The 23436-nt window shown below is 38.6% G+C and overlaps 1 protein-coding gene across 4 annotated transcripts; it reads left to right on the top strand.

Moving 5' to 3' along the window:
* The first annotated feature begins 200 nt into the window (after positions 1-200).
* Rgl (Ral guanine nucleotide dissociation stimulator-like) lies at positions 201-22149 on the top strand. 4 transcript variants are annotated; one of them, XM_046629897.2, is made up of 7 exons: positions 201-1182; positions 13217-13574; positions 16750-16854; positions 16967-17402; positions 17820-18445; positions 18524-18838; positions 19433-22149. In XM_046629897.2, the coding sequence occupies exons 2-7, from the start codon at positions 13320-13322 to the stop codon at positions 20105-20107; spliced, it is 2412 nt and encodes an 803-aa protein (XP_046485853.1). In that variant the 5' UTR covers positions 201-1182; positions 13217-13319; the 3' UTR covers positions 20108-22149. The 4 variants fall into 4 exon arrangements, with proteins under 4 accessions (XP_046485853.1, XP_046485855.1, XP_046485852.1 ...); XM_046629896.2 differs by lacking the exon at positions 201-1182 and adding an exon at positions 8644-8967; XM_046629898.2 differs by lacking the exon at positions 201-1182 and adding an exon at positions 8644-9027.
* The last annotated feature ends 1287 nt before the right edge of the window (positions 22150-23436 follow it).

The raw sequence follows: 23436 nt of genomic DNA, 5'->3' as shown, positions 1-23436 counted from the left end.
CGAACATACGGTTTGTTTGAGAAATATTTTGACACTACCAACCTACCGGTATTAATGTAATTAATAATCATTAGCATCAAGTGCGCAAACAACACCTTTAATGTGCCGTTGCATCATCACGTTTCGCAAAACAAGTATGCATGAAAAAAGAAAAAAAAAAAAAAAACAATCCAAAATGGCATTGCAGGTTTATTGCAGGACCGACGCAACATTGTTGCCGACAAGACGAAGAGATGGCGCTGGGATCGCCGAAGCTAGCGTCGGACGGTGAAAGCAGCGAGCGTACTGTCGGTCAGCAATGCAAAGCGCCTAATAACGGGAATTTCTGCATAGAAAAGACGGTGGAGAGGGAGAAACCAAACGTGGGAATGGCGTCAACGGGCAGTTCGGGAGTAGCAGAGCCGACGACGGTCCGTCGAAGTGAAATATCGGGCGACAGCGCTGCCAGCGGTTTTCAGTGGACAAATTCAGTCGCATCGATTCGTGCGGATCGAGGGTTCATAGGGTCTGTGCCGTCGTAGTGATCGAGGAAAGGCAGGAAAACGACCGACCGACCGGACTGATCGCGAGACCTGCAAATGTCGTTGACGTTCTTTGGCCACGCGTAATTCGTATTTCGTGTGCTGCGTTACGTTCTTTGCTGAAAAGGAGCACAATAATTTCGAGGATAGGGTGCCCAGTGCTTGTCTTCCCGGCCACAGTGAAACTCCATACCAACACTTCGGATGACAGGTGTCAGCGGCAGCGAAAGCACCATTGATCCTGTCTCCGTATGTGCTCAACTGCGAACTGTATGCACGTTATTTATTTATTTTTTTTTCCCATGTGATCAACGACAGTGAAATGACTGCTGACTGGTTCTGGATAGGCCACATGGAACAGCGAGGAACAGCAGCCTTATCATCGACATCGTAGGAGTGAAGCAGCGGAAGTTCCAAAGAAGAACGGGCATCACCTCGATTATAAAACACAGTGGAATATGGATACCATTATAATGTCGGAGAGAAGCAGAGTGCTAATTATTGTCGAATCGTTGAATTCTTTAAGTCCCGGTTGTTTCAGTGCAGCAGGTTGTGAGAAAATCTTGGAGGAACCTCCGCGAAGAGTCGACAGTAACAGGCGCCCGCATTTACTACGAAGAGGATCTGTGCTATGAGTGGTGAAAATGCTGACGACTCCTTGGTAATTTGAGTAGAAAAAACCAAAATAAAAAAAAAAATCATCCATAAATATAAGGAAGACAACGATTATTTTTTCATATCAAGTCGATGGCGGTTCTCGATCAGCTGTTGTCACGCACACTAACGCACGGTCTTTAATTACTTTCCTTCTCTTTCTTTGTATAACAATTATTTTCTCCTTGGCATATTCTTTAATAAACTAACATATCTTTTACCATTGGTTTTATGTGGTTTAACAATTTCACACAGCAGACATACCTAGTATTCCCCTTTTATCCTTATGCGCGCTAGCTGTGTATGAATTTTTTTGTGTCTGACTCTTTCGCTTTTTTTTTTACTAACAACTACTGCACTCACACATCTCTAAACAACGAACGTTGAAGTATAGAGGTAAACTGGGAGTGGGTACGAACTACCATAACAGTAAAAGCCCGCCGCCTTGTTGAGCCAGCGCTGATTTGTCGTACGCAAATTTTGAGTGTTCATGTGTCATGCGAATTGCGCAAGTCCGCATGAGAAAAAGCAACTCACGTTTTTTAAAACAAAACTGGAGGGAAAAAAATCTTGATCTTAATATCTTACCTTTCATTCAAGACTTCGGTTTGAATTTTCAAGCTGAAACACTCAATACGATTTCCATGCACTGTTCAAGTGGGAATTGTTGTCAATGATCTTGACAATTAGGAGAGAAGTAGTAAGGGGAGAGAGCTGAAAAGTATTGAGGGGGAAAAATATACTGGACATGAGAGAAGGTGAATTTTTATACAAAAGTATAATGCATGATATGGCCTCATGGTCGAGCCGTTGCCTCAACAGTAGGACCTTCACCTTGAAAAACGTTTCATTCGTTTAATACCAATTATCACTGGACGTGTTAAGCTCTGAACGGTCTGAGTATATATTACACCATTACATATTTGAATGGTGTGAACTAATTTCTCTCGAGTTCTTGGACTGTTCGGAATTGAAACGACAGTAAGATGACCCAAGGGATAAATCATGATCAAACTTTAGTCTGCCACACTGCGTTTTTGGAACGAGTAAACGCTAATCGGGAAAGGCTGAGGCATCGGTTCAGGATTCGGGAATCCCGTGAAATTAGGATAAACAGTGAATTGTAGGAGAGCAAAGCAGATGAAACTTAAGACGAAAAAACTATCTAGACCGGCGTAAAATGGCATGAGAATGCGGTCTAAGGATTGCAGATTTCCTTTCTATATTCCCGTACCGTGAATATTTCTAAAGTCTGCGCGTTGTTCTCCCACGTTACGCGAATCATCACGGGAAGTGAAATGAAAATTACGGCAACAATTTGCTCGGTTTACAATATGGAGAAGACAAAGACGGAGAAAGAAGTAGCTGTACATCGATTTTTTGCATTGATGTATGGAAAAAAGTTATTAGTAGAAATTGTTCGTTTTTTTTTCGTTCGCGTTGTGTTAAGCTTCTCTATAAAACTTGATCCATAAAACCGGTGCAATACTGTTCCGTTATCCGGTTGAAACGATCTCTCCCACGAAAGTTGACTCGAATTTGCAATATAAATTATCACCGTCTTCTTTGCCAGCGCGGAGTCCGTTTCATATAATGTACATGTACAGATACGTTGTGACCCTGATATTATATTAATCTAAATAATCAGCACTCATAAGGCTGTCTGCACCTTCGAATCGTCATGAATTCAGATTGAAAGTTCACGCAATTCAACCGGAACACAGACAAAAGTTGAAGCTGAGTGATTATAATAGAAACTCCAAGTCCTATTTCAATAAGCTGCGAAATGAGTTAGGAAAAGATGATGGGACAAAAGTTCACGCTATTCGACGATAATTTTCATTCGGAAAACGGATCTTTATACCATGTATAACATCAGTTAACATGGAAAAGCAAAATAGCTGTTTCCCTGAGTTTCCAAACGATTCAAAACTCCTTCGTGCCGTCGTACAACACAGCTGGAGTACGTCACGAATGGCATATCTTGTTCTAAATGTGTCAAGTTTATACACGATACTGTACGGTCGAAAGAAGGTAGGCGCGTCGATCGAGGAATGTCGAAGTGAGAGAATCGCGTGTACGTACATGAATGCGTTGCGCACATCGGCAAACCGGTGAGCGAGTACCGTGAATACCGTACGTCATACACGCCTGAACTTCCATACACACTCGTTCAGATAGCAGCCGCTGAATACGACCGATTCTCTTACCAAGCAGCGACAGCACCAGGCTGTTCGCCGAGTGACCGACACAACCGGCCGGTTTTACCGCCTGCTGCCTACGTCCGGTACAGTTATGTTTTACCAGAGTAAAAGCTTTGCTCTTTTTTGACTAATGAACATCGTAGCATCGACCGATCTCGAGCCGAAGATGATTTTAATCGAGCTCTTAAGAACCGGCGCGCCGCTTTACCCAAATTCTACGTAAAACATGCTGATCCAATTATGGCGGTCAATTTGCAACGGAGGTGCAAAGATCGGGTTCCTTCACGTGATCGTCATAGCACTGACCGATTTCGAGTTACGGATGCTTTTGATCTAGCTTTCAGAAAGCGATGTGCCCGATTGCGTACGATACAAGTAAATCGTGGCAGATTCATTTTGAGGATCGTTTCGTCGCCAAAATGAAAAGATTAAGTTTCTTTGCTATAATAGCGTAACATTGACAGATCTCGAGTTGGAAAGCTTCTTAATCGAGCTTTTAGGAAGCCACGCGCTCGTTTACACCCAATAAAGTCACAGTGATATAATTTTGAGGTTTCGTTAGCAGTGAAAAGCCGAACGTGAAATTTTTACAGAAGCGTGGGATGAAAAAAATATAAATCGAGATTTTCATTTCTTACGGTCTTGGTCAGTTAGAGATGATACGTAATTAAAAATTGAAAGAGCGATTATATGATTGGTACACTGAAAAGTTGCGTCATATTGAAGTTAGTAACTTTAGCGTAACGATTCATGCTGAGGAAAAACTGTTATTTCAGGATTTTGGTGTTGTCTGATATTAAGTAAACCGTAATAAAACAAAACACACTCATGATTCGAAGTCTTAGTTCCATAAAAATCACTGTCAAATTAAGAAGATAGTGATTTTTCTTCAATGTTTCGTTACGATAACGTTAGTAACTGCAACCTCGTAAAGTTTCCGTGTCTCGGAGACGGTTCGTATTTCTTTTCCTCAAAGTCCTTTGAAAGGACTTTGAGACTGAGCCTGAGATTTTTATCAGGCATTCGGTGACGGAATTCGCTGAGTAACGCTTCCTTTAATAACATGTGCCATTAATTATAAAACTGTAATCTGAAGTGGAACCGCTTCCGACTAATAATAAGTCTTGTTTCCATTACCCTGGTATAACATATGCAATAATATTCTTTGGATGGTGCGTAAACCTTTATCTAATTGATTATGATTTTCGGATAAAATTTTGATTCTTGCATTGGAATAAAGTAAACTGTGAATAATCAAGTTTCCTTTATGCAACACATGTATCACACGTTTTCTTTTTGCCGTTTTCCTCATAATTTCATTTAATATTATTCGTTTGTTTATATCATTATGTATTTCATACAGTCCTGTTGAACAGGATCCTTCAATAGGGAGTCAAACTTTCTTAAAGAATTGTACGTATCACACAACCCTGTGACATGTGAAGGTATACATACACACACCTAACTGAAATAATGAAATGAAGCTAGATAGTCATGTCAAGATGAGGCGCTCGTCTTGCCACTAAATTCGATTTTCTAATCATTGAATAGAAATCCGCCAGCTAACCGACTAGAGTCATGTCTCAACATCTAATGTGGGACGAGGAGGAGGTTAAGATAATTACGAGAAAAGACAGTTGGATTGCGTCTCCTGTTTCGCTTAAACCGCTTCCCTCCTCCGCGCAGCAAAAAAATATGGTTAAAAAATAAGAGCAATGCATTATTAAAACTTTCTACTTTCATGAAAATCGTTCTCTATTACTGCTAATTGTCCGTAGAAATGATAACCAAGTACCTCGTTACAGATGTCAACTTATTTAATATTGATTAAAACACTTTACGGTCCTTACTACGTAATTTCTATTGTATTCAGCCGTCCAGCAGCCGTGGAAGGTCGATATTCATAATCATAGATCATCACCGCTATGTTTCACTGATACTTATCAGCAGTCGATAAATCAGATACCTTCAATAAGACGAGACTGTAAACACAAGATTCGTTTTTCTTTTCTTGATAAATCAATATCATCTCTCAGGGAAATACAATTCCATAACTGATGAATACCAGAATATAAAGCAATGTAGCCGTATCTGTCGGAGAATTTAAATTCGATTTTAATAATAGACTTTGAAAAATGATCAAGAATTTGGCAACGCGTATGAAGCACATGTATGTATACGTATACGATGTACATTGTACGCAGATCAACGAACTACACCAGCAGCACGCTCTCCGTTATAACTTTCACTTAAACTGTACACATGTAGGAATAAACCTGGCTACGGAAACTCCGTGAAACGATACCGGCAAGTAAGAAAAAAAGAAATAACGAAATCACAAAAACATACATACAAAGACTTCATGATTGTGAAACATTTCAGTAGTCTAACTAAGGTGCTTAAAAATTCCACCGTTGGTTTAGAGCCCAGAATCTTTTACCGTAATATAACCAGAGTGTTGAGTGATAAATTATATTCTCCTCCCAGACAAAATGTGACGAGTTTAAATACCACGACCGGTGTTCGCACATGTTTGATGCTATTTTAGCCTCATGGGAATCCCCATTACACATAGGTAATGTGCATTTTTCGCCACTCTGTGTTCTGCAGCAACCTACCAGGGTTCTCCGCACTTGATCATGCAAATTTGATTCAGCAGCGATCCCTCGACTTTGCTATTGTCAAAGGTGGATCGCTGTATGAGACGCCAGATCAGAGTTAATGCACGTGTGTGTATATGAAACCGGGTAACCATGTGGTGCTTGAGTTAAGGGTCATACAGAAGGTCAAGGAAATCTTTCTTTTCATCTTTTTCACTTTACGGGAGAAACCCGTCGATGTATGTCGCCTAGACTCTATAAAAACAACAAATATTTTTTTTTTTTAATTCAAGTACCGTAGAAATTTTGGAGGTTGATATGAAACCAATTTCCTTGTCCAACGTTCAGAGAATGTTTATGTACTAAGAGCGGAAAATCGAGGAACCAAAAAACTCACAATTGAGAAAAAAGAATTTACAAAAGGAAAATTTGAATAGATAGAGAAAAGCATGCTAACGAAATATTTAATTCCAATTTACACATGGAAGAATGCCGTGAAGAACATAAATCGAACTGTGGTCGAGTCAGGACGGAATGTTCCATATGGAAGAACTGCACGTGTGCAGATTGTGATTTTCTTTATTTGGTGCGGCCTTTACTCCGGGCAATCACTTGCAGGCTACTTTACTGCAGCTCTGAATAGGGGTTGGGCTGGCAGAGGTCTAGGGGTAGAGTTCCCAGTTGGTTGCACTGCCAGCCCTCGTCCCTCTACGCCCACGTCGAGTAACGACACTCGGCGTTGAGCAAGGGGTGACGTAAAATCGATACGCCTACAATTCCCGGCGTTGTAAATGGAACGTACACCCAATTCGCTTTATAACCCACTCCGTGTGAATCCCAGCAAAAACAGTTGTAAACGTTTAAAAATTCAACGTGGAATAAAATTAAGAAAAGTGAAAGAAGAAATTAAATCAATGTAGCCTAAAAAAAAATCTCACAATCATTACGATGATTTGAAATCGGTGCACATCGATCATTTTGCCTTACCGACTCAGCTGAAAGCGACTGATGGTAAAGACGAGAGAGAAACGTGGTGTAAAAAATCGAGGTTCAGCTTCAGTGACTCGTCACACAGAACAGGATATATTCACGCATGCAATAGTATCGAGTGTGACGGTATCTACGTCCGCATTACGTCATCGAACGGTCAGCCTTTACGTCAGAGCTGACCATCAACCACGTTTAGATGTGCACAACATTCCACGTCGTTCATACGTTGTGACGTTGGGTTGAACGGGGGGTAACGGTTATGAAAATGCATGAAGTTCAGAATTCTTTAATCATTTTATATAGCAATGTAAAAAAAAGGGAGTCAAGAAATTTCAAAATTCAGGTCCAGAAAGTGAGGACAGTTTTAAGTCGAGAGTTATACTGATGAAAAATTCACCATTTTCTTGATAGAGATTAACGATTTGTTAGTCAATCAAAAAGTGCAAGTTAGGAGAAAATATCCCTCGCTACTGAAAAGAAATAAATGTGACTATAATTCCAATATAGAGAGCTGTACATACCCACGGTATATATAATATATGTAATCCAGCCCTCACCATCAAAAGGGTCGGAGAGAACGTATATATGTATTTATAGGGGAGCTGATTTGATGACTCAGTTTTAGCCCTTCATCCAATAATAAATACAGAGGGGTAAAATTTAACCCGCTTCGCACATCCTCTCAAAATCGTTGTAAGCTAGATGACGTGCTTAAAACAAAGAGAAAGAAAAAATAGCTGACACAAACGTGACGCACTCATTAATTCGTAGTGATATTTACGCTATCTGCTGGTATTCTTCACAAATGTTTCATTCTTGCTGGCTTTTACCATCGTTGTACTTTTTCGAATTCTTTCCCTACGTAGAAACGTATAAGCGATCAGAATTTTTGAAATGCTTGCAATTTCAAAGGCTCAAAGATCGGGCGTGAATCACGTATGCTTTGTTCTCGATCCTTTCTTCAGAAAAACAACGCGTAACACCAAAGTTGCGTTACGATGAAAGAGAAACGGTGGCACATGTCGTATCTCCATTCCTGATTTTCGCACGATATCGAGCTGTGGCTCATTTGAAGAGTCAGAAAACGAACTTCAAAATGCCCTTCATCCAAAGATTCTGCATTATTGTTGAATCAAGGTACATCGCGTCAAAGGTATTGTCGCGCTTGTGTCCCGCGAGACTTTTTAAGGGGACAGTGTGAAACCAAAATCCAGCTACATTGAAAGTTGTATCTCCATTTTAGATTTTTTCACCATACCGAGTTATGACTCATTGGAAGTGTCAAAAAATATGCTTGAAAATGGACTCTGTCCGAAGATGTCAAAGTTGTTTACATTAAAAGTCATATCTTTCTTCAAAATCATCCCGCGATGTTGGGTTACGGTTCATTCGAAGCATCACAAGTCAAGCTTGAAAATAGTTTCAGTCCAAAGATCTTGCAATTTAATTCAACCCGAGATACAATATGTAAAAACAATGCAGGTGTCGTGCCGTTTCTGTCCCGCGAGAGATTCAACTGTCAGTGAGAACCGCGTGCCCCTCAACGGCGCATGCGCACTTCGATCAGTGATAACGGAAGGTGTGGGTCGGCCGCGTGGTTCGGGTAGCGGCGGGTGGCTAGCAAGAACAAGGTACAGCGGTAGGCGTGATCAAAACCAGTACTACTCAGACGCCGGAGGCGTCGTCACGCGCCGCTTCGTTCCGACGATTCGTTTCGGCTAACCGCGTTGTAGTTCTCCTCTTTGTTTTTAGGATTTATCTGTGAGCCGAGGTCGCAGTGTTACTTCGAATAAATATTCAATTCTGTGTCAGTTCGTACCGTTGAAATATTCATTCGTTACCGTATGTCTTCTGGTCGCGCAGTGCTCGCAAAATAATTCTGCAGCAGCTTACTTCAAAATTTAGCACCCTCGGTGGTCCGTTGTTTTTTCATACACGGTGGATACAAATATTAGGCTACAAGTACAGTGAACATCGATTAATTTGCTTGTGAGAAATGTAAGACACTAAACAATTTTTTATATACATCGCAAGCGAAAACTAAACCCAGGTTCTTTGGTAATGAAATTGTCTTTATCCCCATCGAAGTATTCTTGTCTGTATGTATGTAATTTCGTTTGTCCCCTGGAGGCTCCCCCCCCCCCCTTTTTTTGTAGTTTGACTTTATCCTAAGTTCTTCTCGTATTATTTCGTCGGTTGTTAGTTCGTATATCTGTTCTGTGTATCCGTGGTTATTTCTTTGTACTTTCTTACACAACTTTATTCTACAAGGTTTTCTAGGTAATTTGGGCAATTTCCTTATCTAATTGAGGGTGATTTTAATACCGTGTTTACGAAGCGTGCACTGCTGAGTTTGCTTCGTCGTCGTTTGCCGACCCCTGAGAGTCTCAAGCCGGGTTACATATACATACATCATAGGTTTCAATTATATATGTTGTATGCTATTGCGTATATCGAGTGTAAAGGTTTCAGGAGAGAGACAGAACCAGTAATGAAAGAGACTGAGATTTCACAGGCCGTCAATCGTACCTATACAAAACACAGAGATAAAACAGAAAGAGATCAAGAAATGAGGTAGTTTTTCCTAAGGGAAACAAGAAGATACTATAATTACTCGAAAATATTGATAACAGCTATTAAGTATAGAATGATAAGGTATTGGAATTTGTCACACGGTAATTTTTCCCTATACCTACATTTAATCTTCCTAAAACAGAGATCGTATATTTGAATGAAGCTGGTTTATGTTAATTCATTAACGTCATCATAACGATTTACATTTTGTTCAAAGAATTTCTTTAATCGTGATTAAACACGTAAATTTTGTTAGCATACCTACTTCGTGTTTAATTTCACGACGGTACATCGATGTTAATTTTCTATACTGTTTTTTTTTTTTTTTTTTGCTACCTACACATTTCACTTATTACTGGTAATATTACTTCCTTCTTCTTATTATTTCCAACGGATGGAATGCGATTAATCAAGAATTATTTACGTCATTTATTGGAAAGGGTGTTTCGATTTATGCTCAGAAGATTGCGTATCGCTGATTGGAATGGTAAACAAACATTGTTTGGGCCCGGAATCATTCCTAAGAATTGATAAGAAAAAAACGAAATGAAAGTTGGCGAATAGTTTCGCGAATAAATATCCTTCCTCACTGTTATATTATACGAATATCAACTAACGTGCGATGCTGCTAATTGCCGTAGCAGCGATCATCCGTTCCAACGTGTTATGCAGCTTAGCCGTGTACGATATCTCGTTATATGAGTTGCATAAATACCTTTGTATATTGTCCATATACATATACATGTATATTATGCATTTACGTATGTAATAGGACAAGGTTGATAATTAACCGAGTACCTAGCATACCTACATGTCAATGTGTATACATACGCAAAACGCGCGCTATTTTGTCGTCTTCACATAACAATTCTGTTATGAGTCATACCGGCATAATCTGGAATCCTGTTTGTTTTAATTTAGCTTCGTTAGTATTTTTTTCTCAAATTTTATTCGGTATACTCTTTTCTTTTATTCGTCCAGTACTTTTGTTATTTTTTTCTTGCGCGTCAGGTTGAATGTTAGAATCCAATAGAACCATAAATATTGTAATAAATTTTCTAAGTACCTATAGTTAAAACAAAAAATTTGCCTACCTGAAACATGAAATTGTACACGTGAAATGATGTTTTGATGACGTTTATTTATTTGTATCTGCAGTCCACGAAAATTAGATGAATACAGTATCCTCAGGACTTAAATTCCGAAGTGATTATATATATATATATATATATAATTTCCTATTTGCATCTATCTACATGTATACGTATCGTATTTCTCTTAAGAGATGATGATGAAAGGAATCGATCTCTTTTTCCCTTTTTCTCTTATCTCAGCCGTTTATATGAGCGTATGTTTTCAACCTCAGGAGATAGGAAACCTCGATTATTCTTTCAGCTTCACATATCAAGTGTATCAAACGATCAAAGTGGAACATATATATTTAAATTCAGCTGCTGCGCCAAAATTTTATCGTAATTCGATTGCGGGTCGATTACACGTTATTTCAGGCATATTAAAACGGGTTTGAAAATATGATGCAAGTGCATTGTTAATTCATCCAAAAAACATTTGGCTCTAATATGGAACAGTAGAATCACGAAGTTGAATTCATTCGTTAATTCCTCTCTCTTTATCGTCAAAGTCTTTTTGCTAATTGAAATATGTTACTAATACATATATATATATATATATATATATAATAAATAATGCGATTGATATTTTTTGCACTAGTGCATCTTCAAGTTTCCTAATTTACGTAAGTTTGATACATCGGAATCTATCGAACACTAACAATTTTTCAACGAAAAACTGTATCAATATCGCTCTGAATACAAACAAAAATATTCCACGAAACGCGTCTTTTAGGTTTTCCGGTCACTATTTCGTGGATAAAGCTTTGCACGTTTATTATTACATATATAACCTGTCTACTAATGCTTATCATGATGATAAGAAACCGCGCAATGGTCATTTTACGGTCACTTTAAGTTCTTCCGCTTGTTCGGTTCAGGCACGCGTAAAACATATACCATATAGTGATGTACAAAACCATAGATGAAAAAGGAAGCAGACGATCACGAGAACCATGAATCACGCGACTCATTAACAGCCCACGACGATGCTGATTTCGATTTTCTTCGTTGTTCTTCTTGTATTTCATTTTTTCATTTCTTTTTTTTTTAACAATTTGGTTTCCTTTTCCTTTCACCGCTTCTACTTTTTTCATTACGTCATTACAGAATATCACGTCTCGCGTTACATCCTTTTGAAACGATCGAAAAATCTATTCTTCATTACTCGTGTAACGAATGTCATCGTTCGAACTTCAACGTATGCACAGGTTAACGTGTACATACAATGATTGTTCTTGCAATTTTCCTCATGCGAGATAATGCAGACTGTTTCACGCTAGTCGTGTACCCGCGTTGTGAGGTATTTATACCTTATATACACGCGTGAGCACGTATTTCTCCGTACTACTACTATTATTATTATCAATGTTGTTACTATCCGCGAAACAACGCACGTTAAATTATTTGTAATATACAGGAAGTGCGTTGTTCCAACCGCGCGGTGGACACGCTTACGTTTATTATGCTTGGTTCAGTACCGCAAACGACAAACGACGACGAGGCAACGCTGCTACTCACCCACCTACAATTATTTTTATTATGTTTTTAGGAATCGGGCTTTTCATTTTTTATCAATTTCTTAGGTTTGTGGGTTATTAGAATGCTATTGGTTCGATCAGGCATTCATTTATCTAGGTTTCAGTCGGTTTTCTATTTTTTATGCTTCTCAGATTTCTCGGTTTATACTTTGAATCAGCTGTTTCGTGTTCTGAGATTTCAGTTTCGTGGTTTTGTTATTCTTTAGCTCTCAATATTTCTATAAAAATTTATAGGTGTCTATAGTTGCTTGTTTTTATAATTCTTCATGGTCCTGCAGGGTGGTCATCATATTATTAGATTCCTGGTATTTTTAGTTTTTCGTTTCTCAATATATTTGATGTTTCAGTATCGTATATATTCTGATTTACAATTAATAAAACTGACAGTTTCTCAGTTTTTAAGATTACTCTGATTCCCGGATTCCTGGTTTCTATGTTTCACTTCATAATAATTGATTTATACGATCTTCACAAGTCGGCGGCGTCTTCGTATATACTTGGTCGTACAATTCCTCAAGTTTTATCCACTCATTTTCGTTCCCAAATATCTGTTCAAACTACAAAACCAAGAACCAATAAAAAGGTATATGAAGTTGCAGTCAGTGACCGATAAGAAAAAGTACAATCGAAACCGAGTGTTGAAATAAAATTGAACGTGGAATTGAATGAAATCTCGTTACAAATTGGAAAAAATTATCTGATTAATATAATATACAGTAATTTCGAATGAATGTGAGCAATGTATATTATTTGTTTGAATTTTCAGAAAAGATTTTTTAATTCGATCTCTATAATTGTAGGTTATTAATAAAAAAAAAGATCGTTTCTTCGCCCCCTTCAACCAAATTGTTGGTAGAAAAATATTTCGAATACCAAAAAACGAAATAAACAAATGAGCATTCCTCCTGCCTAAAAGACGATACTTATTCAAAAATGCCAAAACCAATGATATGAAACAATTGAATCACGGGGAAAAATGACAAAAAAAAATTGGATAATCAGTTTCAAGTGAGGATTGGACTACACCTGAACCGCAGAGGTGGAGGAAAGACCAAAACACATCGTCGTGTGAGTGTGAAAATCGCACAGCGATAATCCATCTTGGATGCTGTGGCCGGTTCTCGGTGAGGATGGGCTGAGGCCTACAGGAGGAGGTTTGGGACCACCGCCAGCGCTTCCGCCGGCTGCCCCTGCGTCCCAATCCTTGAAAGGAGTCTCGAGATTAGCCCCGCTGCTTTTGTGCACACCGTGCAAGCCCTCTTCGCAATACAAGAAAAACCATAATTACCACACGAATAGTTTCATCTCCGGCTCGAATCTCAACGCCAACACCACAGCCACGCAGTGGTACGTGCAGCAGGTAAAAATGATCGAGAGAGGAGCGAAAAACATAAAAAATAAATACATATACCTACCAAAAAAAATGCCTGACGAATAGTAGAATTGTTGAATCAGTGCCGAATTGGTTGAATTAGAACCTGTAGTCTCAATGTTTGTCTTGTCGTTGTTCTTGTTGTTGGATTATCATTTTGCTTTGTTTCTTTTATGTATCTATGAATGTATCATGCACTAATTGTAAAATATATCCGGTTTTTGTCTTTTTCCTTCTCGTTTTTTCGTCCGAACCCTCGCTGCAAAAAATTTAAATTTCGGTCGTTATGAGTAACACGGCACTAAAGAATTATCCTGCGATAATGACGTTGAAACTAGCAGGTAATGTCCAGCGGATAATACATCTGGAGGGCTTTCAGGAAGTAAAGAAATGATAAAATATCAAGGAATGTCCTGTCATGTTTCATCGTTTGGTCGTCCCTTGCAACGGAACCTTTCCGCCTGTATTACGTGCTGATTATTACCTGCCTAGTTTCAGCGTCATTCTGCGATTCGAAATAATAAAATTCGAAAAGATGATGCGGTACGATTTTGCACACAAAATTTCCGCATTATAAGAACATATATCACATATTATACACCGAAATATCTGGAAATCTATAAATTGTCGGCGAAAAAATACTTGAGACTTTTTTTTCCAGCTTCAAGTTACCCTGAAAGGAAGAAAAGAAAATTATCATAGAATAAATATTCCCACATTCAACTGCGTGGCATGCTTATTTTCCGCATAAGCTGCTGATTTTTAACATTACTGTATTATTTTATTCTTTTTGTTTCTATACAATTCGATACACGGTCGAAAATTTTGCAAATCGTATTTATAATTTATTGCAGATACGGACGGCTTGTAATACTATTTATTACGCATTATAAGATAACGAGAATGTTATTGTATTTAAACATGTTTGCGTGGAAACTTTTTTCTGACAAAACGGATGTGTGCAGTCGGCTCTGCTAGATAATAGTCTTGCGGATTCATCCGGAAGATGAGTACAACATTTGCATCAAACAATGATACAGAATTTCTTAACAATGTTCGAAATTTCCCCGATGCTTCTTAATGTTTCCGTTATATTATCAGAATGTATAAATGATTTCTAAATTAATTAAAAAGCTTATAATCTGACGAGACTCGATTTGATCTTGAAAGAATGAAAAAATTATTGGATTCCCGTGAGATCCTCGTATAATTACAAATTCGTTCCTGATAATACGGGCTGTAAGTATTTTCTAACAAGGGAAACAAAAGCAAAAAAAAAAAAAAAATAAGAAAAGTTTATCAAAAATTTTTGCAGAAAGATTTCAAATATTTTCTTGTTACAAAAAATTGGAACTAGTTTTTTCCTATCAATTTTCTGTTGAGCGATTTTATCGTCAATTTCATTCACAAATGAAAATCGCGTTGACCAGATTATCGCGTCACCTGCGATTTGCACTTGCATCGGTGACGCAATGCTTCGTTATATTTTATCTATTGGGATATACCGAGCTAAGGCACTCCAATTACTACAGATATGTTATATAGCGTGCGCTTACGTGTATATTAACTACCTGCGGTATGACTCGTTGAAACAAATGACGTGTATGTATAACACGAGGTTGTTCATGTCTAATAGACAATCGGCTCTGCAGCTCTGCTGCTCAAAAGCAACACCATGATGTACGTTGACCTGATGGAGATAAAGTAAAAAAGAGAAATACAAGAAACTGGAAGTAACGAGTTCCCAAATCGTGTCTGCAATTTTTTCATTGCTTTTAGATGTGTATGAGGGTGTAAGTAGATGCATACTAGAGGAAAAAATGAAACCAAATTCATTCGTTTCATTGGTTCATTTCATTCAACCATTACTTCATCATCTATTCATTCTAATAACTATTTTCCTTGCACTTCACGCTGAAAAAAGCAAATTAGTGGTGAAATACATGATTGATAATTACTCCTATGGGCTACTGGCTACATTTTGTTTTTCATTGATATTTTTCATTTTCTTATATGCTTGCACAATTGTATCACTGCAGTAAAATGAAGATTCGAAAATAAGGGTAATGGTAACTAGACAATGTAATTAAAGTTGAATGGCATGATATTGTTATCCCATTTATTAATTTTTACAGCACGATACGTGGCATCATTTTTAAAAGACACTTTTTTTTGTTGAAGTTTTTAGTTCAAAAGCGAATGAGAAATGAAACTGATTGCTTCTTTTTGTAACTTGTTCACAAAAGTAAGAATTTAATAAGAATAAAATTAACCGCAGAAAAACGCAAGAAATAAAATAAAAGTACTTGAATTTCGAAATCGGACTAACGAAACTGATGCATTAAACTTGTAACGGAACGAATGTTTTTCAACACATGTGGAACATTTATATGTCGAGCAATCCGTGCCTTGTCTGCTCGTATATTAAACGTTAATTTATTTTTTTAACCTACTGCCAGATGCATTCCATGCTATTTTCCTATTGCACGTATAAATTATGTTGTTTAAATAGCTACGCATACGTGCGTCGAATAGAATGTATATAATACCGACTTGGAAATAATTTCAATGTTTAATTATTCAACTCTCCATCCCTCCTGGTTCAGGTTTTCATATCTTTCGTGTACAACATATACGCGAATAGTGGTGAATAAAAATGCTGTAGGTTCATTGGATTGTATTTTTTCAACAGACTCTTTCCAAGATTTTTTTCGCCCTCACCTATTACTAATCTCGCAATACCGGAGAGATCAGAGATTTGTGAATATATATAAAGTTGGCACGTTGACCAAACTATTACAGTTTCTATCGGCTCTCCGAGAATCAATTATCGAAACTGTTTAACCACTCTGTTAATAAACTGGAAGGAAACTGGATTTTTTCATTTTGTTTCTTCTAAACTTGCTACTGCACAGTAGCAAAATATTTTCTTCTCATAATCAAGATAGAAATAACAATAACAAAATAGATTTAAAATTTCATTGTTCAATTTTAGACCTTCTAATTCCCGTAGTTCGTTACTAATATCGATGCATGCATGCGTTATATTAATAAAGAAGCAGAAAATGGGTGCAGATGTAGACAAGTTTTGTTTTTTATTTACTTTTTCGCTTTACCCGTAAATTCAACAAATTTGTTTCAATGTTATTTCCTCTCATTCCAGCCCACGTGGCGATTATGGGGCGAGGAACGAGGTGACGGAGTAATTTACACGGTATATTTAAAGAAAGTCAGATACCACAGACCAACGAGAAGCCTCTCAGCATCGGTGAGCGTTTTGAAAGATTATTGAATTCAAGGGAATAAGAATTAAAAAATCAAATTCTCGATTAAACCTCTGTGTGAAGTAAAAATAACACCTTTTTCCAATCATCGCACAGGATTCGGACGACGAAATATCGCATCTAGAATGGGAAACGGTGCGTGTGAGGTTTTTGAAGGCCGGCACGGTTCAGCGGCTGGTCGAGAGTCTGGCGAACGACGACGGGGAGCTGGAGTCGACATATATAAACGTCTTCCTGGCAACTTATCGAGCGTTCACAACGCCGCGGGAAGTTCTGGAGCTTTTGCTCGCGAGGTACGACGCTCTGGAGGAAAATTCCGGGGCTGCTCCCGCTGGCGAACAGCATCGAAAGACCCTGGTCCAGGCCCTCCACGTATGGCTGGACGCCTACCCCGGTGACTGGAAGTCGCCACCGACTCATCCCCTCCTTGTCAGACTCCTCGACTTCACCCATCGGCGACTTCCGTCCTCGGAACTCGAACTGAAAGCCAGGCATCGACTCCACTGCTTTCAAAGAGCGGATCAGATCATAGGTACATTACGTGAATACAGATTTTACATTCGGAATTATCAAGAAAACACTTTTTGACGCTTGAAATCTTTATTCAATGCACGCTAGACGTGTTCAAAATGTTCAATCCTGCTTCATCAAGCTCCATTTATGCTTGAAAATTGGTCAAGTCACCTGACCAGGCTTAAAACATGTGCTTGGAGTCTTAGGTACCGATGATTGATCCTTTGATATGTTGGAAATATTTTTTTGTGCTTAAAAACTTACTCTCACTATCAGATTGCTCAAATGTTTATTTCGTGCTCGAAACATGATCAGAAAAATGCAGACATTATGCGCTCATGCTTCAAACGTTTTATGTCCAGAACAAATAGAATTTGATACTTCGTATTTTGAAGCATTTCGGAGGCGCTGAAGTATAAACCACAATTCTTCGCAGACTCCTGCCTGTTGTACGAAAACAGTCGTCTGCCAGTTCACACATCAGGAGACAATATCGGAGATCTGTGGCCGACCTACTCGTTCCCAGAGGTGCCCCACCGCCATTTTGCCGAGCAGCTGACGCGGATGGACGCTGAGTTGTTCAAGAAGCTCGTAGCTCACCAATGCCTTGGTGCTGTCTGGTCGCGACGCGACCGTTCGCGGAGTCACGAGGCCGCAACGGTCTTGGCGACCGTCAATCAGTTCAACGCCGTGTCACTCAGAGTGATAACGACGATCCTGATCGACTTGAGCCTAAAGCCTCAGGAGCGTGCGAGAGTGATCGAGACCTGGATCGACATCGCACAGGAGCTGAGGGTGCTCAAGAACTTTAGTAGCCTCAAGGCCATCGTCTCAGGTCTGCAAAGCAACTCCGTTTACAGGCTGGAGAAGTGCTGGCAAGCCATGCCCAGGGAAAAACACGAGCTTTTTCGCGAGCTCGAGAGGATATTCTCAGAGGAGAATAACGCCTGGACTCAGAGAGAGCTCCTCATCAAGGAGGGCACTGCCAAGTTCGCTGACACTGCTGGGCGCAGCGATCGTCATTTGCAGAAACTATTCCAAAAACAGAACACTAATGCTGGGGTGAGTCGAGTGAACTCGTGATCTGTTTACGTTCGAAAAGTCTTCGACTTTACTGTTTTGACATTCTTTTTACTCTAGAATATCAGCTATGGCACCATTCCTTATCTGGGCACCTTTCTTACCGATCTCACCATGATCGACACGGCGATACCAGACACGATAGCCGATGGTCTTATTAATTTTGACAAGCGGAGAAAGGAGTTCGAGGTCCTGGCCAGGATCAGGCTCCTTCAGGGTGCCGCCAACGCCTACAATATCAGCGCAGACCCGATATTCGAGCGATGGTTTCATTCAGTACTTGTTCTCGATGACAGGGAAGCCTACAGAATGAGCTGTCAGATCGAACCACCTCCTCCGGGAAACACAATCAACAGTCGTGGCAAAAAGAAACAGGTATTGAATAAAATAATTAAAGATACTTTTGTATGGTCTTATCACGAAATCTGACTCCACCACGTTTCTGTGTAGCGAAAAAGCTTGCAAGTTTCAAAATATTTTTTTATTGACCAGCATTCAATTGACCATTGGGATGTAAAATCCGTACATCATTGTGCAAAGTCGTGATCACTCCACTGTGAATGATGATTTGAACGAATTCAGTTGCGTGGTTGCCGAGTTATTGTACGTTGTATTTTATTGAAAACTTCTTCCATGTATTTTTTTTTTTTTACCTTTCATCTCTGAATATCGAGTTCAAATTTGAAACACTCGTTCGTAACACATTTTGAAAGCCAGCCCTTTATTATTCAAAGGCAAACTGACGGTTGCCTTTTCGGCTGACGAAAAAGGATGAAAGAAAAAAATCATATCATCATATCCAATAACTTTATTGACAATACCGCAAAGTGCCTGTAAGGTATTCCATCATGAATCTACACTTCCGAGCCAACAGACAGACGCATATAATCATCTGAAAATCCGAAATCGTCGAACACAGGCTGCAGAATAAAAAAATATTTAGGCTGGTTATCGATCGTGTTATTTCAGGGTAATCCAGGTCACCGTAAAAACGATTCGATAACGTCGACCTCAAGTTCAAGCAGTTCTCAGTTCTACTGCGACTTGGAATCGTTACCGAGCTCGCCGCACAATTCGTTGGACCGTCAAACCTCACCGTCGCAGATGTCGAGCTCGTCCTCCAGCTCATCGCTTCCATCTCTCGACGTCTCCCTGAGCTCGGGGGGCGGGGCGAGCTCGGGTCACCAGGCGCGTCTTGCGCCGCCATATTTGACCTCGGGATCGAACGGCGCGCCGTCAGCGGGGGTGACTGGAAACTCGTCGAGCCCTATGAGCCCGACTCACTCGCACAAGAGCTCGCCGGACTTCTACATAATCAAGGTTACGATGGAAAGTGAGAGCGTCGAGACGGAGGGCGTGGTTCTCTACAAGTCGATAATGCTGTCGAACAACGAGCGTACTCCTCAGGTGATCAGGAATGCGATGCTCAAGCTCAACGTCGAAGGCAGTCCCGAGCACTATACCCTGGCCCAGGTGCTGCCTGACAGGGAAATGGTCCTTCCCAACTCGGCGAACGTTTATTACGCCGTCAACACCGCCCATAACCTCAATTTCATACTCAGACCGCGTCGCGACGTGAACACCGACGGTAACGTTACTGACAGTCCGAGGAACAAGAACGGCAATCAAAATCACAAACGATAACACGCGGGGAAATTTTTTATGTGAAATTGCTGATCGGCGTTTGTTGTCGATTTTTTGTCAGCCGGATCGCGAGTGACGTTCGCGTAACGGACAAAATGGCGATGGACTCGGGAGGCGGCGGGTCGTTCGAAATTCGAAAACAGTCGATGCATCTGTCGCTTTAACCATGACAAACCCGGAATAAGGAAAGATATTGTTATTCAACTTATTTTTTCTCTCTGTGTTCTCTTGTTTCTCATTTATGTTTGGACACTATCAATCTTCTCACCGTCGACCTCTGTGGTCAACTATATTCCTATCGATCAGACGTATTTTGCTAATCGTAAACTTTTTTTCTTTCGTTGAAAGCAAAAACGGAGAACAGAAACAAGAATAAAATGATCGGAAAACTTATGAAATAACGATATAACAGTAGTAACAATAGTAACAATAATAATAATTGCGATTGCGAATACAACGTTAGAAAAATGGACTACATGAAAATTGATGATAAAATGTTGGGAAAATGAACTTGGCAATCATTTTTTTCTTGTATACATCGGAATTTTTTTTCGTATTGCTACTGTTTTCCATTTTTCCAGAATTATGTATAAAGTGTGGGATGTAGCGAAGAAGAAAAGAAACAATGATGACAAATTCATCAATATCTATACTTATCATGCATAATGTGCTACATTTTAATAGCATCACCAGTGAGAGAACGCTTTTGTAAAAAATAGGTAGTAAAAACAAAATCAATAGGAATAGTAATAATAATGATAATGATACCTAATTTACGTTGCATCATATATACAATCGCCGCGGTATATGTGTAATAGGTAAATATTGGTGGTAATAAGTCCGATTAAAGAAAAATCCGATATTATATATTCTGTGATACCGGGTAATCTAGTTACAATAATATTATCATTTTAATATAACCGTGGTAATCAGTTAAGTATTTAATATAGCGGTTTGTATTTATATATACGTGTGTTGGGATCCAAGATATACATATACTCAAAAATTGCGACGTGACTTTTTGTAAGTTGTTATAAATGAATAAATTGTCAAAAGACTTATAAAAACAGAGAAGTTTTTCATCTTGCCTTCTTGCCAGATAAGAGGTAATCATATGTATCCTTCGCCACGTACCCGACATTTTAAATCCAAGATGTTCTCTTAGGCCGTTCAATTTTGGATCCCAATAGTGGTTACATAATATGCACATATAAAATTTAGACGGCGCGGTTATACGAATGGTTTTGTATGTCCATGTAATACACCAAATACAAAAGGAAACAATGGTTTCAAGAAATAAAAATGAAATCAATGCATGGACCGAAAACGGAAAAATTAACAATGAACTGAAAAGATAATGAACAATGTAGACAAGGCTACTGAATAAAATTAATAAATTAAATAAAATGACGTAAGGAGAAAGTAAAGGGCGAAAAAACTAACGAGAATACATGTATATATATATATATATATATATATATATGTATTCACATATACATGAAACACGCCCGTGAATCAATACTCATCGTCAGAAACGAAAAATATATTTATACCTCTGTATATTTCATGCATAAGCGTGTAGCTGCGTGTTTACGTGTATCGATACATAGATACGTCAAGTACCTACGTAAGCGACGCGACTCAGGACACTCGAAGTTGAGAGTCCTGGTGACACATAAACAAATATGTATATACATACAGACACACGCAGCGTGCATGCATATATAAATGTAGGCACTTATAGAAATGAAAATTAATTATTTAAGGCAACATACATACGTATGTAGTACATGTATACGTGTATGTTTATTGATCTCGGCCGTGGAATACGTAACGTGGTGCAGGTCGAGAGGAAGAATAACATTATACGCATGTAAGGATATTACTACCCGAAAAGATAGAGAGAGAGAGCAGAGTAATTTGATCAAATCTCGGAAAATTAAAAATAATAACAATAATCATTAGAATAATAATAGCGTCGAAAATAAATTAAAAATTGAAAAAAAAAAAAAAGATTTTTACCCTTAAAACTTATACATCCCTGATAGCGTAATGTCATCAAATGTTCAAATGCCGGTCAATAGATATGCATTGTATTTTTTTTTTTTTATTTTAGTTTCTGAGATTTCAAATAATAACATTGTTAAATTAACAGAATTATCGTGGTGGTTATATAATTATTTATTCAAGAAGATAAAGAAGAATAACGAAAAACGAAAAAGAAACAGAAAATACTTAAATCGAAATATACATCAAATAAAAAGCTGGATCCCACTCTTTTTTTTTTGGTTTCTTTTCAAAATCCGGAAAAATATAACGTTATCTGCTTGATCGTCAGACGCAGTGAAACAAGGAAAATGGAGAAAGAAAAAAAATTTAACCGGTCATTAGTCAATCTTATACACTAAGGGCGAACCGTTCAGACATTCCCGTCTTTAACCTGCAGAAGCATATAGCAGGTCTTTACTACGGTTGATGAGTGGAACTTCCGTTATGGGGGTACGGTTCAGGGGTTCCGTCACGCGAACCTGTTGCTGTAGGTAGATCAACCAGTTTCTGCACTGATTGTGAACGGCGCTTCAGGCTCACTTTACGAATTTTATGATTTAATAAATATTCGAGGCTTCACGAATGTTATTTTGTATTTCAAGCACCTTTGCTTTTAGTTTTCTTCTGTAGTAGTCGCGCATTTTGTAATAACGATGCTAATTGATAACGCGAAAAACGAGCTTTATTTTTTCCAGACTGTATACTTCTCTCCTGGTCTCTCTTCTTTGCTCTTTTTTGCCTTGAAGAACATTTAAGAACGGAAATCCTAATGTCTATTTTTATTAATCTCAAAGTTTAGAATATAATGGAACATCTATAAGCATCTTATAAAAATAAAGGTACTATGTAATACTTATAGTAATATATAGTACTTGAGTAAATAATTAAGATCTTCTCAAACGAATCCTTTTGTCAGTTTATCGAGCACTCGCAATTATCGAGAACGTACAATAGATTGTGATTCGAACAAAAAAGATAGTGTACGATTACAACTTTTCATAATAACAGTTCGACTTGTCGGCGGTTTTGATCAGTTGATTTCGGCGATTGTCCAGTTTTTAAATTTTTTATGTGCAATGACCCTGTCAGTGTAATATCGTATAAGCAAACGAAGTTTGATAAGTAGGTCTGATCATAACCTAATCTACGGCAATTTAATTTAAGATTAATATAACTACCATCGTGAAACGAACCAGTTATGATTGCATACAGATGAGTTCGATTTAATGCGAATGTATAGTCTGCAGGTGAAAATTTATTTAATTTTAGCCGTCCGAAAT

Source organism: Neodiprion pinetum, chromosome 5, assembly GCF_021155775.2.
Source record: "Neodiprion pinetum isolate iyNeoPine1 chromosome 5, iyNeoPine1.2, whole genome shotgun sequence".
Taxonomy (NCBI): domain Eukaryota; kingdom Metazoa; phylum Arthropoda; class Insecta; order Hymenoptera; family Diprionidae; genus Neodiprion; species Neodiprion pinetum.
Note: the sequence above shows the minus strand (reverse complement) of the source record. Positions and strands in the feature narration are given on the sequence as shown.

What these genes read in the sequence shown, in the direction of transcription:
- Rgl (XM_046629897.2), top strand. Translation starts at nt 13,320, where the DNA reads ATGCTGTGGCCGGTTCTCGGTGAGGATGGGCTGAGGCCTACAGGAGGA. An exon ending in AAGAGCGGATCAGATCATAG is followed by an intron (nt 17,403 to 17,819) that starts GTACATTACGTG and finishes AATTCTTCGCAG; the next exon opens with ACTCCTGCCTGTTGTACGAA. An exon ending in GTCGTGGCAAAAAGAAACAG is followed by an intron (nt 18,839 to 19,432) that starts GTATTGAATAAA and finishes GTGTTATTTCAG; the next exon opens with GGTAATCCAGGTCACCGTAA.